Raw genomic sequence first — 17,071 nt, forward strand, 5'->3', positions numbered from 1 at the left:
AAATCACACAAAGTGTTATACCCATTGTAGAATTGGAAAAAAGTGGAGCCAAAAGGGAGGTTAAGTGACTTGCCAAGATCACATAAAATTAAGTGATAACCTGAGGTCAACATTTTACTCCAAATTTCATGCTCATTTCTCAAACCAAACAGCCTAAAATACTCAAACCTTAAAACTCTTCTACTAGTTCTAGGAAGTTTATATAAGCCTAACTTAAAATGTGGTCATTTATCTAGTTATTAAAATTGATCAAAAATTAAGAGGAGGATCTAATATATAGTAATTTTTATTTTTATTATTTTTATTTTTTGGCCACACCACATGTGGTGAGCTTAGTTACCCAACCAGGGATCAAACCTGTGACCCATGCAGTGGAAGCGCAGAGACCTAACCACTGGACCACCAGGGAATTCCCTTATTTTTATTTATTTATTTATTTATTTATTTAAATTTAACACATTACTTTTCTAATTAAGTTGACATATATTTATTTATTTATTTATTTATTTATATTTGGCTGTGTTGAGTCTTTGTTTCTGTGCGAGGGCTTTCTCTAGTTGCAGCGAGCGGGGGCCACTCTTCATCGTGATGAGCAGGCCTCTCACTGTCACGGCCTCTCTTATTGCGGAGCACAAGCTCCAGATGCGCAGGCTCAGTAGTTGTGGCTCACGGGACTAGCTGCTCCACAGCATGTGGGATCTTCCCAGATCAGGGCTCGAACCCGTGTCCCCTGCATTGGCAGGCAGATTCTCAACCACTGCGCCACCAGGGAAGCCCTATTTTTATTTTTAATTTTTATTTTGTATAGTTGATTTACATTGTTGTGTTAGTTTCAGGTGTACAACAAAGTGATTAGCTTACACATATACATATATCTATTCTTTTTCAGATTCTTTTCCCATATAGGTTATTCCAGAGTATTGAGTAGATTTCCCTGTGCTATACAGTAGGTCCTGGTTGATTATCTATTTTATATATAGTAGTGTGTATATGTTAATCCCAACCTCCTATTTTCTGTCTCGCCACAACCTTTCCCATTTGGTAACCATAAGTTTGTTTTCTAAGTATGTGAGTCTCTTTCTGTTTTGTAAATAAGTTCATTGATATCTTTCTTTTTAAATTGTGCATATAAGTGACATCATATGATATTTCTCTTTCTCTGTCTGACTTACTTCACTTAGTATGATAATCTCCAGGTCCATCCATGTTGCTGCAAAAGGTATTATTTCTTCCTTTTTAATGGCTGAGTAATATTCCATTGTATATATGTACCACATCTTTATTCATTCATCTTTCAATGGATATTTAGGTTGCTGCCATGTCTTGGTTATTGTAAACAGCACCACAATGAACATTGGGGTGCATGTATCCTTTTGGACCATGTTTTTCTTGGGATATATGCCCAGGAGTGGGATTGCTGGGTCATATGGTAGCTCTATTTTTAGTTTCTTAAGGAACATTCAGACTGTTCTCCACAGTGGCTGTAACAAAGTTACATTCCCACCAACAGTGTAGGAGACTTCCCTTTTCTCTACGCCCTCTCCAGCAGTTATTGTTTGTAGACTTTTTGATGATGTCCATTCTGACTGGTGTGAGGTGATATCTCACTGTAGTTTTGATTTGCATTTCTTTAACAATTAGTGATGTTGAGCATCTTTTCATGTGCCTCTTTGCCATCTTTATGTCTTCTGTGGAGAAATGTCTATTTAGGTCTTCTGCCCATTTTTTGATTGGTTTGTTTAATTTTTTGATATTGAGCCGCATGAGCTGTTTGTAAATTTTGGAGATTAATCCATTGTCAGACACACTGTTTGCAAATATTTTTTCCCATTCTGTGGGTCATCTTATCATTTTATTTATGGTTTCATTTGCTGTGCAAAAGCATTTGAGTTTAATTGTCTCATTTGTTTATTTTTTGTTTTTTTTCCACTACTCTAGGAGGTGGATCAAAAAAGATACTGCGGTGATTTATGTCAAAGTTGGTTCTGCCTACATTTTCCTCTAACAGTTTTATAGTATACAAACTTACATTTAGGCCTTTAATCTGTTTTGAGTTTATTTTTAGCTAGGGCTTCCAAAACTATGTTGAATAAAAGTGGAGAGAGTAGACATCCTTGTCTTGTTCCTGATCTTAGAGGAAATGATTTCAGCTCTTCATCTTCAGGCACAATGTTAGCTGTGGGTCTGTCATATATGGCCTTTATTATGTTGAGGTAGTTTCCCTCTATGCCTCTTTCTGGAGAGTTTTTATCATAAATTGGTGTTGAATTTTGTCAAAAGCTTTTTCTGCATCTACTGAGATGATCATATGGATTTTATTCTTCATTTTGTTAATGTGGTGTATCACAATGTTCAATTTGCAGATATTGAAAAATCCTTGCATCCCTGGAATAAATCCCACTTGATCATGGTGTATGATCCTTTTAATGTATTGTTGGATTCACTTTGCTAGTATTTTGTTGAGGATTTTCGCATGTATGTTCATCAGTGATATTGGCCTGTAATTTTCTTTTCTTGTGGTAACTTTGTCTGGTTTTGGTATCAGGGTGATGGTGGACTCATAGAATGACTTTGGGAGTGTTCCTTCCTCTGAGATTTTTTGGAATAGTTTCAGAAGGATAGGTGTTAACTCTTCTCTAAATGTTTGATAGAATTCACCTCTGAAGCCATCGTTCTTGGACTTTTGTTTGTTGGAAGTTTTTAAATCACAGTTGCAATTTCAGTACCTGTGATTGGTCTGTTCATATTTCCTATTTCTTCCTGGTTCAGTCTTGGGAGATTGTACCTCTCTAAGAATTTGTCCATTTCTCCTAGGTTGTCCATTTTATTGGCATATAGTTGCTGGTACTAGGCTCTTATGATCCTTTGTATTTCTGTGGTGTCCATTTTAACTTCTCCTTTTTCATTTCTAATTTTATTGATTTGAGCCCTCTCCCTCTTTTTCTTGATGGGTCTGGCTAAAGCTTTATCAATTTTGTTTATCTTTTTAAAGAACCAGCTTTTAGTTTCATTGATCTTTTCTATTCTTTTCTTCATTTCTATTTCATTTATTTCTGCTCTGGTCTTTATGATTTCTGTCCTTTTACTAACTTTGGGTTTTGTTTGTTTTTCTTTCTCCAGTTGCTTTACGTGTAAGGTTAGGTTATTTAAAATTTTTCTTGTTTTGTGAGGTACAATTTTATTGCTATAAACTTTCCTCTTAGAACTTCTTTTGCTGTGTCTCATAAGTTTTGGATCATCATGTTTTCATTTTCATTTGTCTCTGGGCATTTTTTTATTTCTTCTTTGATTTTTTCAGTGATCCATTTGTTGTTTGGTAGCCTATTGTTTAGCCTCCACCTGTTTTATTTTATTTTTTGTACTTTTTTTCTTGTGGTTGATTTCTAGTCTCAAAGTGTTGTGGTTGGAAAAGATGCTCGATATTATTTCAATTTTCTTAAATCTATGAAGGCTTTTTTATGGCCCAGCATGTGATCTATCCAGGAGAATATTCCATGTGCTCTTGAAAAGAATGTGTATTCTGCTGCATTTGGATGGAATGCTCTATAAATATCAATTAAGTCTATCTGTTCTAATGTGTCATTTAAGGCCTGTGTTTCTTTATTGATTTTCTGTCTGGATGATCTGTTCATTGATGAAAGTGGGGTGTTAAAGTCCCCCACTATTGTTTATTTATTTATTCATTTATTTATTTTTTGGCCGCATTGGGTCTTAGTTGTGGCACATGGGATCTTCGCTGAGGCATGCAGGGTCTTTTGTTGCGGCATGCAGGCTTCTCTCTAGTTGTGGCATGTGGGTTTTCTCTGGTTTTCTCTTCTCTACTTGTGGTGCACAGGCTCCAGAGCATGTGAGCTCTGTAGTTTGCAGCACACAGGCTCCCTAGTTAAGGCACACTACCTCAGTAGTTGTGGCATGTGGGCTTAGCTGTCCCGCAGCATGTGGGATCCTATTTCCCCAACCAAGGCTTGAACCTCCGTCCCCTGGATTGGAAGGCAGATTCTTTACTACTGAACCACCAGGGAAGTCCCCCAGCCCACTATTATTTTGTTACTGTTGATTTCTCCTTTTATGGCTGTTAGCATTTGCCATATATATTGAGGTGTTCCTATGTTGGGTGCATCTATAATTACAATTGTTATGTCTTCTCTTGGACTGATCCCTTGATCATTATGTAGTGTCCTTCTTTGTCTCTTATAGCACTATTTTAAAGTCTATTTTGTCTGATATGAGTATTGCTACTCTAGCTTTCTTTTGATTTCCATTTGCATGGAATATCTCTTTCTATCCCCTCACTTTCAGTCTGTATGTGTCCCTAGATCTGAAGTGGGTCTCTTATAGAATGCATATTTTTGAGTCTTGTTTTCATATCCATTCAACCAGTCTACATTCTCTGGCTGAAGCATTTAATCCATTTATGTTTAAGGTAATTATCAAAATGTATGTTCCTGTTGCCATTTTGTTAATTGTTTTGGATTTACTTTTGTAGGTCTTTTTTCTTCCCTTCCTCTTTTGGTCTCTTCTCTGGTGATTTAAAGACTATCTTTAGTGTTGTGTTTGGATTCCTTTTTCTTTTTTGTTTGTATATCTATTGTAGATTTTTGGTTTGCAGTTATCATCAGGTTTTGATATAGCAGTCTCTATATAAACAAGATTGTTTTAAGTTACTGGTCTCTTAAATTTCAGATGCATTTCCAATATTCTGCACTTGTCCTCTCCTCTTATCATGATTGCTTGTATTGATATCATATTTGTGTGTGTGTGTATGATTTCCTACCTTTACTGTACGTTTGCCTTTAATGGTGAGCTTTCCACTTGTAATTTTCTTGTTTCTAGTTGTGGCCTTTTCTTTTCTGCCTAGAGAAGTTCCTTTAGCATTGGTTGTAAAGCTGGTTTGGTGGTGCTGAATTCTCTTACCTTTTGCTTGTCTGTAAAGCTTGATTTCTCCATCATATCTGAACAAGAGCATTGCTGGGTAGAGTTTTCTTGGTTATAGTTTTTTCCCTTTTTCCCTTTAAACTTATATATAGGTTTAACTATATCATGCCACTCTCTTCTGGTCTACAGAGTTTCTGCTGTAGAAACTTATGGGGATCCCTTTGTATGTTATTTGTTGCTTTTTTCTTGTTGCTTTTAATATTTTCTATCTTTCTTTAATTTTTGTCAATTTGATTAATATGTGTCTCAGTGTGCTCCTCCTTGGCTTTATCCTGCCTGGAACTCTGCACTTCCTGGACTTGGCTGACTGTTTCACATATTAGTGATCTTTTCAGCTATTATCTCTTCAAATAGCTTTTCTGGCCCTTTCTTTCTCTTTTCTCCTTGTGGGACACCTATAATGTTAATGTCTGTGCATTTAATGTTCTCCTAGAGGTCTTAAACTGTCCTCATTTCTTTTCATTCTTTTTTTTTTATTATTATTCTGTTCTGTGACAGTGATTTCCACCAGTATGTCTTGCAGCTCACTTATCCATTTTTTCTGCCTCGTTTATTCTGCTATTGATTCCTTCTGGTGTATTTTTCATTGCAGTTATTATATTGTTCAAATTGTTTGTTTTTTTCTTTATGTCTTCTAGCTCTTTGTTAAACATTTCTTGTATCTTTTTGGTCTACTTCCCCATTCTTTTTCGAGATCTGGCATGATCTTTACTATCATTACTCTGAATTTTTGGGGGGGTATATTGCCTATCTCCACTTCACTTAGTTGTTCTTCTGAGGTTTTATCTTGTTCTTTCATCTGGAACATATTCCTCTGCCATCTCATTTTGTCTAGCTTTCAGTTTGCAGTCTCCATTCTGTAGGCTGTAGGACTGTAGTTCCTCTTGCTTCTGATGTCTGCTCCCTGGTGACTGAGTCTGTTCTAAGAGGCTTGGGCAGGTTTTCTGGTGGGAGGGACCAGTGCCTATCCTCTGGTCGATGGAGTTGGGTCTTGTCCCTCTGGTGGCCAGGGCTGTGTCAAGGGGTGTGTTTAGAGGGGGCTGTGGGCTCAGGAAGATGTTAGGCAGCCTGTGTGCTGATGGGTGGGGCTTTGTTCCTGCCCCATTGTTTGTTTCACCTGAGACATCCCAGCACTGGAGCCTACGGGCTGTTGGGTGGTACCAGGACTTGGTGTCAAAATGGCAGCCTCCAGGAGAGCTCATGTCCATGAATATCTCCCAGTACCTCTGCCACCAGTGTCCTTGTCCCCACAGTGAGCCACAGCCTCCCCCACCTCCCCAGAAGACCCTCCAAGACCAGCTAGTAGGTCTGGCCCAGGTTCCTATGAAGTCATTGCTTTTTTCCCCTGGGGTCCTGGTGCACACAAGACCTTGCGTGTGCCCTCCAAGAGTTGAGTTTCTGTTTCCCCCAGTCCTGTGGAGTTGCTATGATCAAATCCCATTTGCATTCAAAGCCAAATGCTCTTGGGGATCCTCCTCCTGATGCCAGACCCCCAGGCTGGGATGCCTGATGTGGGGCTCAGAACTCTCACTCCTGTGGGAAAACCTCTATGATTTAATTATTTTCCAGTTTGTGGAAAGTATGGTATTTGATTGTATCACAGATGCACCCCTCCTACTGTCTCATTGTGGCTTTTTTGTCTTTGAAATGAAAGTAGAATATCTTTTTGGTAGATTCCAGGTTTTTTGTTGATGGCTTTTCAGCAGTTAGTTGTGATTTTGATGTTTTCATGAGAAGAGGTGAGCTTAAGAACTTCTACTCCACCATCTTGCTTCCTCTCTGACACATTTAGACACTTCTTGATCTAAATTTTGAAACCAAACAAGCTTAACTTTTTATATGTATGTTTTCTAAAAATATCTAATTCAAAACTAACTTTTTTTCTCATTTGTGGGATCATTACTTGATTTTATTTTTTTATAAGACAATGGACTCATGATATTAATATTACAACAACCTAACAAGCTTCTTTGTTTTCTTTTATTTTAACCAACCCCCAACCCTTTGCAGATTAGACAGAGAATCGCAAGAATGGATAATTCCAGAGTTAAGTAGTTCTAAAGCCTTTGCTCTTCCACCATGAGCTGCTGGAGCCTCACCTCCTATTTTTTTTTTTAAACACATTTTTACCCAGGAGGCACACAGGATAGCTAAGTAAATAACTAAACTTTCTTCCTTTAATCCTTTAGGAGGATTAAAATCTTCATAAAAATTAGTGGTACAGATTGACTCTAAAAAATTGTGTTTGTCATATAATGCAGTTACTAACTGACCTGTCCTTTATTTCACAGGTACAACAGAGGAGAAGTCTGAAAGGAAATTTTGTCCCACAAATAAACCTGACTTCTTCTTTCTTCCCAGCTATCCCCAAGTGAAGAGAGAAGAATCAGAAGTGGCTGCTGTAGCCTGAGCTGCACTTCAAATGGCAAGGTCTCAGTGATACTCTAGTCTTTATTTCAGGATGAAAGTGAGGGTCTATCAGATATTGTCACCAACCTCTGTATCCTCAGGCCATCCTATTGATGGAAAAGATTACTCAAGGTCTTCAGATGGCCTCATCTCTGAATACCATGCAAGCAGCAACATCCAGTTGGCCAGCTTCTTTCATACATGGAAATCCACTTACTGAATAAGGAATATTTCTTATTTACTGTCAGAAAAATGACTCATAAAGAAACAAATAAAATCAATAGCATAAGTAGATCTAAAATAATATGGTTATCAATGACTTGTTTTCCACCTCCCCCCATTGTTCACCCTAATTTATAACAAGAATTATTATCAGAATGTACGTAATAAGAGTAAAATTACTTATGTGTCATGCTATGTACAGTATAAAGAGAATTATTTTTAAAAAGAAAAATGTGCCAGTCAAGCCTCTAGCTATTTGTCTTTTTCATTTAGAGAAATGTCATATGGAAGAAAATGCTCAGAGTTTCTTAGATAAAGTCAGAAGTTATTTGCATTTAGACTATAAATGACTCCAGATAATAGAACTTGAATGGTTATCTGCAGTTGCTGGGGTTCATCTTTTACTGATACCTTTATTAATTGATTCTGATATTTTGATCAAATGATTAATTTCACCATTGGATACTCATGTAAAAAATGAAAGCATCTACATTTGATCAATAATAAATGAGATTTTAAATAAGTCAAAGACATGAGGAAGTATCAAGAATTGAAGCCTGAAGACTGGCTGACCCAAATCATTTTGGGAAAAATATTTGTGGTTCTAAGTAATAAAAGCATTCCTGTGTCAAGGGTTAGTCTACTTTCCCCAAAGCACAAGGCCACATGGGAAGAAAAAACTATGGTCCCTGAACATTTCATACTGCCTTTACATTCTAGGAAGTGTTCTATAATTCTTAAATCCCAACAACTTTGGGAAACTAAGCAAATTTTTTATTCATATGGATCTTATTCATATGAATAAAAAATTTCACTTTTTTATGTTTATTTATAGACATGTACTAATTTTTGTTGTTCATAGGAATCTAATCATTTTTCCTACTGATTTTTTTCTTTTAACTTTTTTCTTCACTTATTTTAATTACATTCAAAACTAAAGTTCCAACAGAAAATATTGAACATTAAGGTTTTTAAATTTTTAAAAAATAATTTGTATCATTTACTCAAATGAAAGAAGAGACTCCTGCAAAAACAGAATATAGTTATGGGAAATTGGTCCTAAATACCTAAGAAAGCCAGGAGATTTTTTTCCTTTAATTGAGGTATAATTGACATATAATATTATATTAGCTTCAGGTGTACAATAAAATGATTCAACATTAGTATATTTTGTGAAGTGATCTCCAGATTAAGTCTAATTAACATCCATCCCCATATGTAGTTACATTTATTTTTTTCTTGTGATGAGGACGTTTAAGATCTACTCCCTGGGGAGTACATGGGGGAGCAGCTGGAGTGCAGGCTCCTGAGGATTGCTGAGGAATAAAAAAAGTGAACAAAAAGCAGAGATCTACTCTCAGCAACTTTCAAATATATAACACAGAATTATTAACTATAGTCACAGTGTTATACTTTACATCCCAATGACTCATTTATTTTATAACTGGAAGTCTGAACCTTTTAACCTCCTTTATCCATTTTGCCCCAGAATACTCTTTATCAAAAAAAAATTCTAAAAGTAGCAAGAAAATTCAAAGGAGTTTATGAAAATGATTTCATTTCCTGCCTCTCAATCTCAGTTGTAAAAGGCCATTTCATCCCTAGGCATAGATTTCCTAGAATGAGACAATATTGAATACCCTGCCATGCACTCAATTCCTTTAATGTGGCATTCAAGGCCCTAAATTAGCATCCCTCTCCTTTTTTTTTTTTTTTTTTTTTTTTTTTTTTTTTTTTTTTGTTTTTCTTTACGCGGGCCTCTCACTGTTGTGGCCTCTCCCGTTGCAGAGCACAGGCTCTGGACGCGCAGGCTCAGCGGCCATGGCTCACGGGCCCAGCCGCTCCGCGGCATGTGGGATCTTCCCGGACCGGGGCACGAACCCGTGTCCCCTGCATCGGCAGGCGGACTCTCAACCACTGCGCCACCAGGGAAGCCCGCTCTCCTTTTTTGACTGAGGAATTCTCTCAAACCTCTTTTAACAGAAATATACAATTTCTTGACCCTCATAATTTAAAAAAATATTTTGGAATTTTTGCACATTATGTAATAAATGATTGTATTTTAGTCAGTATAATGTTAAGAATAGCAGTATAACTAATTATGTGATTATAATAATTTTAAATGATACACAAAATATGTAGAAAAATTTTGTCTTTTCCCTCACTTATCAAATGAGAGGTCGAGTAAATTAATCATTTAAGAAAAGGCTTGACTTGTTGCCAAATAAATAAGAATATTTTATTTTAGCATGGAGTTAAAATATTTACTAAAACATAAGGTAATGATTTCTGCCTCAGGTAATGGTAGACTATGTAGTTTGGACCAATCACTCCCACTGAAGACAACTAAGAAACAAGGACAAAATAAAGAAAACATCTCTATGAAGGCATCTGATCACAAATAGGATGGTGAAGCATGAATGTACCAGATTCTAGGGGAGGACTGAGGCTCAAATTTTGAAGCTAATTTTCTCCTGTAAGCATGTGGTGATTCAAGAATGGAAGATTAAGTGGCTAAGGAGTTGAAGTGATAATTAGGGCTAAAGGGACAGGGAATGGAATCCAGACCCCATCAAGGTATAATCCCCTCTGGCTTTGGGTTGAGGCTCCAAAAACCTGCATATTAGAAATAAGAGTGACATAAAGCTAAACAGATCTTCACTGGGACTACAGTTCTGCCTCCAGATATTTTAATCCCTGAAATTGGACTAAGGTAATCCTAAATTGCTAGAGTACCCAGGAGCCTTCAGAAGCAGGAGTACATACTGTGGAGAAAGATGATGTCATCTTAGGCCTTACATTACATCTTTACTATAACAAATATATACCTATGACACTACAAAAAATGACTAGGTACATGAGGACACAAGACAACAAGAATGACAACTGACAGAAAACAGCAGGTAATAGAAACAACACCTGGGAACTCCAGATATAGACTTTAAAATAACTGTGCTTATTATATTGGAGGAGATAAAACACAAGATTTAGGGCTTCCCTGGTGGCGCAGTGGTTGAGAGTCCACCTGCCGATGCAGGGGACATGGGTTCGTGCCCCGGTCCGGGAGGATCCCACATGACGCGGAGCGGCTGGGCCCATGAGCCATGGCCACTGAGCCTGCGCGTCTGGAGCCTGTGCTCCGCAACAGGAGAGGCCACAACGGTGAAAGGCCCGCATACCGCAAAAACAAAACACAAGATTTAGAATTTTAGCAGAGAAATAGAAATTGTTGATAAGAACCAAATGGAAATTCTAGAACCAAAAAACACAATGACAAAAATGAAAAACTCAGTCAAAGGATATAACAACAGACTAAGTCAACTAAATAGAAAATTAGTGAGCTGAAAAATATAGGTTACAAAGAATTATCCATAATGAAGCACTGAGAGATGGAAAGATGAAAAACAGGAGAGGGTAAAAGCAGAATTGAGGTAATATGAAGAATAACAGTAGTACCAGGAGAGAAAAGAATAGGTAGCAGCAATATTCAGTTAGTTTTCAAAACCTGATAAAGCCTCTAACCTACAGAATCAGGAAGAGCCATTGGCCTTAGGCAAAATAAACAATTATTAATTAAAAAATGCAAATCCACACAGTTCATAGTAAAATTGCTGAAAATTGAACAAAGAACAAATTATGGAAGCAACAGAAGTAGAAAAAGGACAAAATATCTTCAAAGTAGCACGATTAAAATGACTTCTGCCAACTTCTCCACAGAAAAAAATGGTTGTGAAGCGCCAGAGAATATAGAATGGTATCCTCGAAGTTCTGAAATAAAATGAATGCTAGCTAAGCATTCTCAATCAAGGGGAAAATAGCTAAAAATCACATAGGATTCTGGACAACAAAAATTGAGGAAATTAATCATAGTAGAAACACATTAAGGAAAGCACTAAAGGATATTATTTAAGAAGATGGAAAATGGATAGGAGTTCAGAGATGGAAAATTGTATACAAGTGGTTAACTTAAATGAACATTAACAGGATAAAGCAATAACAATAATGTCACAGAGTTTTAAAATACAGATAATTTAAATATAAACAGGGGTGTGACCAAGATTAGGCCAAGAGGTAGGAAGATCATGAGCTCACCTACTCCCATGGGCAAACCAAAATTACAACTATTTACAGAGACCCTATTGGTGAGAATGATCTGAAGACTAACAAAAGATTTTCCATACCTAAAGATAAATATAAAGAAGGAACCATAACAAAATGGATAGGAAGCATGAAGATGTGGTATAGTCAAGACCCACACCTGGGTAGATGACCCAAAATCAGAAGGATAATCTCAGCTGCAGAGATTAGAGGTTTGTTCCAAGGAGTGTGGGGCCTGACCCTAACATGGGACTCCCCAGACCAGGAGTTCTGCAACAGAAGATAAGCCCCCCAGAATGTTAGCACTGAAGGCCAGCAGGATGCCTGTATAGGAGAGCCAGAGAGCTGTAAGAAACAGAGATTCTACTCTTAAAAGGCACATACAAAAATCTCACAGGCTCCAAGTCCCAGGGCAGAGACAGTAATTTGAAAGACTCTTGTGTCAGACCCAATTGCTGATCTTGGACAGACTCCAGGAGAGGTAGGAGGTTATTAGGACTCTCCCTGGGGACCTAGACACTGGTAGAAGTCATTTTGGGGGAGCTCATTCTAACACAAGGACACTGGTGCTGGCAAGTGTCATTTTGGAATCCTTACTGTAGCCTGTTAGTACTAGGGGTTAACTGAACAACCAGCTGATCAGCACCAGTCCCAGAACCTCCCAGGCCAAGTAGCCAGCTGTGTGGGAACCCAACCTTGACCACCAATGGGCTAGCACCAGTTCCAGGAATGCCTGGGTCCCAAAAGCAGCCGCCCTGGGAAATGGCCCTGCCTACCAATGGGTCAGCATCAGCTCTGGAGTACTATAAGCCACAAAACCAGCCATACTGGGACCTGGTCCTAACCACCAGCAGGTGAGCATCGGCCTCAGGATTCCTCAGGTCCCACAGCCACACTCTCCAAGAGCAGCTCCACCTACCAGGTAGACAGTACCAGCACCAGGACTCCCTGGGCCATGAAGCCAGTCGTGAAGACTGCCAGCCTGCTGTGTGTGACCAACTGGGTGGGGGCAGCAGTAGTTGGCCCTGTCACTACAGAAGGACCCACTCAGTGCACATAGGGGGAACCCTTAGAACCTACAGCTCTGGTGATCAGAAGGGAGTGTGTTGCAGAGATCCACAGGATGTCTACTACATAAGGCCACTCCTCCAAGATCAGGAAATGTAAACAATCTACCTAATACATAGAAATAAAACCAGAGAATCATAAATGAGGCAACAGAAGAATATGATCCAAATGAAGGAACAAGATAAACTCCAGAAGAACTAAGAAAAGTAGAGATAAGCAATCTACCCAATAAAGAGTCCAGGTAATGATTATAAAGATACTTAGAGAGTTGGATCAAGATGGTGGAGTAGGAGATGTGGAGCTCACGTCCCCCTGCAAACATATCAAAATACATCTACATGTAGAATAATTCTCATGGAAAACTAATTGGAAACTGGCAGAAGAATTCTTATACAACCATAGCTGCAAGAAAGATTTCCACATAACTGGATAGGATGGGAAAAAAGGCATAAGGTCAGGTCCTCTGAATCTAGGAAGAATCTAAAAGGAAGAAATGGTCCACACGGGTGGACCCTTACCCTAGGGAGTGAGCAGATTGAGCCACAGACTGGGTATCCCAGTCCTGAGGTCCTACACAGAGGAGACAAGCCCACTTGACTACTGAGAGAACTGCTGGGACAGATAGAAGGGCTGGAGAAGCCTAGACTCTACTTGCAAAGAGTGCATGCACGCTAGCTTGCCAACAGTCAGGGTAGAGAAAGTTCTGCATTGGTTGCTGTCACCTCATCGTAGTCCCCAAAATCCAAATGGGGTGAACACCTGGCCCTGCTCACTCCACACCACAGCCTGGTGCATGATCTGGGCTAGCTTAGCCCTGTGAAAAGACTTGGTCTAGCTACGCAGAGACATCCCAGGGGGGCTGGGTTATGGTCCAGGTGGGGCTGCAGTGGCCTTTGTCAGTGCTTACTTGGGTGATACCTCAGGAACCTTCTTGAGCTGAGAGAGAGCCTGGGCCTAACCCACACCACGCCACAGCTTAGCCCTAGATCTGGGGCATACAGGTCCTGGGAGAAGACTGCCACAGAGGCAGCCCAGATCTATGGTGGCAGTTCAGCCACCTTAATTTCTGCAGCCACAACACCCCAACCCCCACCCCCAGCCTAGTAAACACTCCAGCCCCACCCATTCCATGCCAGAGCCTTGTACTAGATCTAGAATTAACACAACAGAGGAAAGGAAACCGAACTTGGGCTGCATCTAAGCAGGACCATGGATGCCTACACAGGTGATGCATCAGTCCTTTGTGAGCACATGGGCTTACTTTGCTTCAGAACTTTCCTCCTGGGGCAGGGCAAGCACTCAAGAGGAATGGAGTCTGATCAAGCCCAACTCTCAGGGCTTACACTCCAACAACATCTACTTCAACTCCCCACCCCTGACAGGGTAGTTACAGACAAAGAGCAGAGAGGAAGTCCCACCTCACACCCTACACAGGCTTTTGATACTCCAACACCAACCACACCCCCCTGATGGGGGTGGGGCAGCATACCCTGAGGAAAGATGTAGCTGGTGTCCATATCAAAACTAGCTCTTTTACCAAAGACAATGGATAGACACAGTCTACAGATGAATGCTCCCAAAAGAAAACCCCTTCAAAACCACAGTAGATAACTGTTTCCCGTAAATTCATAGAGACAGAGAAAGTTAAGTAAAATGAAAAGGGTTCCAAACAAGATGAACTGACCCACAGACCCACACCACAACATATCATAATTAAGATGGCAAAAGTTAAAAGATAGAGGGGATTCTGAAGGCAGCAAGAGAAAAATAAAGAGTTATTTACAAGGGAACCCCTATAAACCTATCAGCTGATTTCTCTGCAGAAACTTTGTAGGCCAGAAGGGAGTGGAATGGTGTATTCAAAGTCCTGATAGGGAAAAGCCTGCAACATAGGAGACTCCACCCAGTAAGATTATAATTTAGAATAGAAAGAGAGATAAAGAATTTCTCAGACAAGTAAAAACTACAGGAATTCAGCAATACTAAACTTATCCTAAAAGAAATGTTGAAAGCTCTTCTCTAAATGGAAAAGAAGCAAGAATATTTAGGAAAGGGGAAATTCCAATAGGAAAGGCAAATATATAGTAAGGATTTCATATCACTTAAATAAGTCAGTACAGAGATTTAAAAAAATTAAACATTTTAAGCAATTATAACTACAATAAACAGTGAAAGGATAAACATGAAAATATAAAATAGGACATAAAAATCAGAAAATGTGGGGGGAAGGGAGAGTAAAAAAATATAGATCTCTTAGAATATGTTTGATGTTAAATAACTATCAGTTTAAAGCAAGTAAATATAGATATGTGTCAATATACATGAACCCCCATGGTAATCACAAATCAAAAACATACACTAAGTTCACTAAAAAAAAAAAAAAAAAAAAACTCAAGGATACTACAAAATAAAATCATCAAACCACAAAGAGAAAAATGAAAAGAAGAAATGAGCAAAGAAGACCTAGAAAAATAACTGGAAAACAAGGATTAAAGTGGCAACAAGTATACACCTATTAACAATTACTTAAAATGTCAATGGACTAAATGTTTCAATCAAAAGACAGAGTAGCTAATTGGAAAAAAAAAAAAAGAAAAAGAACCTGCAATATGCTGCCTACAGTAAAATTACTTTGGGGTGAAGAATGAACACAGACTGAAAGTGAAGGGATGGAAAAAGATATTTCATGCAAACAGAAACAATAAGAAAGCAGGGGTAGCAGTACTCATATCAAACAAAATAGACTTTAAAACAAAGGCCATAAAGAAAGACAAAGAAGGACGTTATATAAGATAAAGGGATGAGTAGAAGAAGAGGATATTATACTTGCTAACATATAGGCACCCAATACAGGAGCACCAAAATATATAAAGCAAATACTAACAGACAGAAAGGGAGAAACTGACAATAATACAATAATAGTAGGAGACTTTAACACCTAACTGACATCAATGAACAAATCATTCAGACAGAAAAGCACTAAGGCAACAGTTGGACTTAGTTGATATCTACAGGACACTACATCCAAAAAAAGCAGAATACACATTCTTTTCAAGCATGCATGGAATGTTCTCTGGGATAGACCACATAGTAGGTCACAAAACAAGACTTGACAAATTTAAGAAGATAGAAATTATGTCAACCATCTTTTCTGACTGCAAGAGTATGAAACTAGAAATCAACTACAGAAAGAAAAATGGGAAAAGAAGAAACATATGGAGATTAAACAACATGCTACTAAAATACCCAATGGGGTCAATGATAAAATCAAAGAAGAAATCAGAAAATACCTCAAGACAAACAAAAATGAAAAAAACAACCATACAAAATGTATAGGGTGCAGCCAAAGCAGTTCTAAGCAGTGATACTGGCCCTCCTCAAGAAAGAAGAAAAATCTCAAATAAACAACCTAACCTACCACCTAAAATAATTTAAAAAGAAGACAAACAAACAAACAAAAAGCCCCAAAAGGAAGGAAATAATAAAGATCAGAGAGGAAATAAATAGAGATTTTTAAAAATAGAAAAGATCAATAAAACCAAGAACTGGTTTTTTAAAGAGATAAACAAAATTAACAAAACACTAGCCAGGCTCACTGAGAATAAGAGAGGACACAAATAAACAAAATAGGAAATGAAAAGGGAGAAATAACAACTGATACCACAGAAATATAAAAAACATAAGACAATACTATGAACAGTTATATGTCAAAAAATTGTACAACCTAGAAGAAATGGACAAATTCTAGAAATATACAGCCTGCCAACACTGAGTCAAGCAGAAACAGACAATTTGACCAGACTGATCACTAGAAGTAAAATAGAACCTGTAATTTTAAAAAGTCCTCACAAACAATAATCTAGGGCTGAACAGTTTCACTGGGGAATTCTACCAAACATATAAGAAGAACTTATACCTATCCTTCTCAAACTATTCCATAAATTTGAGGAGGTGGGAATACTCCCAAATTCATTCTATGAGGTCACCATTACCCTGGTACAAAAGCCAAACAAAGACACTACAAAAAAAATTACAGGCCAATATCTTTGATGAATATTAATGCAAAAATCCTCAACAAAATATTAGCAAACCAAATCTAACAGCACATAAAAAAGATCATACACCATGATCAAGGTGCATTCATTCCAAGGGTAACAGGGATGGTTCAACAGGCCAGAAGGGAGTGGTACAATATATTTTGAGTGATGAAAGGGAAAAGCTACAACCAAGAACTCTCTACCTGGTAAAGCTTTCACTCAGATTTGAAGGAGAGATTAAACGTTTTACAGACAAGCAAAAGCTAAAAGAGTTCAGCACCACTAAACAGCTTTACAAGAAA

The 17,071-nt window shown here is 38.1% G+C and overlaps 1 protein-coding gene across 2 annotated transcripts in view; it reads left to right on the top strand.

Annotated features, from left to right (window-relative positions):
* The window catches only part of WDR64 (WD repeat domain 64), a 170,243-nt gene extending 162,933 nt beyond the window's left edge, over positions 1 to 7,310 (top strand). For both annotated transcript variants that reach the window (XM_032644152.1, XM_032644145.1), the window contains one exon: positions 7,227 to 7,310. In XM_032644152.1, the coding sequence (XP_032500043.1) occupies positions 7,227 to 7,310 (84 nt within the window). The remainder of the gene's footprint in view (positions 1 to 7,226) is intronic.
* The last annotated feature ends 9,761 nt before the right edge of the window (positions 7,311 to 17,071 follow it).

This window comes from Phocoena sinus, chromosome 1 (assembly GCF_008692025.1).
Source record: "Phocoena sinus isolate mPhoSin1 chromosome 1, mPhoSin1.pri, whole genome shotgun sequence".
NCBI classification, from domain to species: domain Eukaryota; kingdom Metazoa; phylum Chordata; class Mammalia; order Artiodactyla; family Phocoenidae; genus Phocoena; species Phocoena sinus.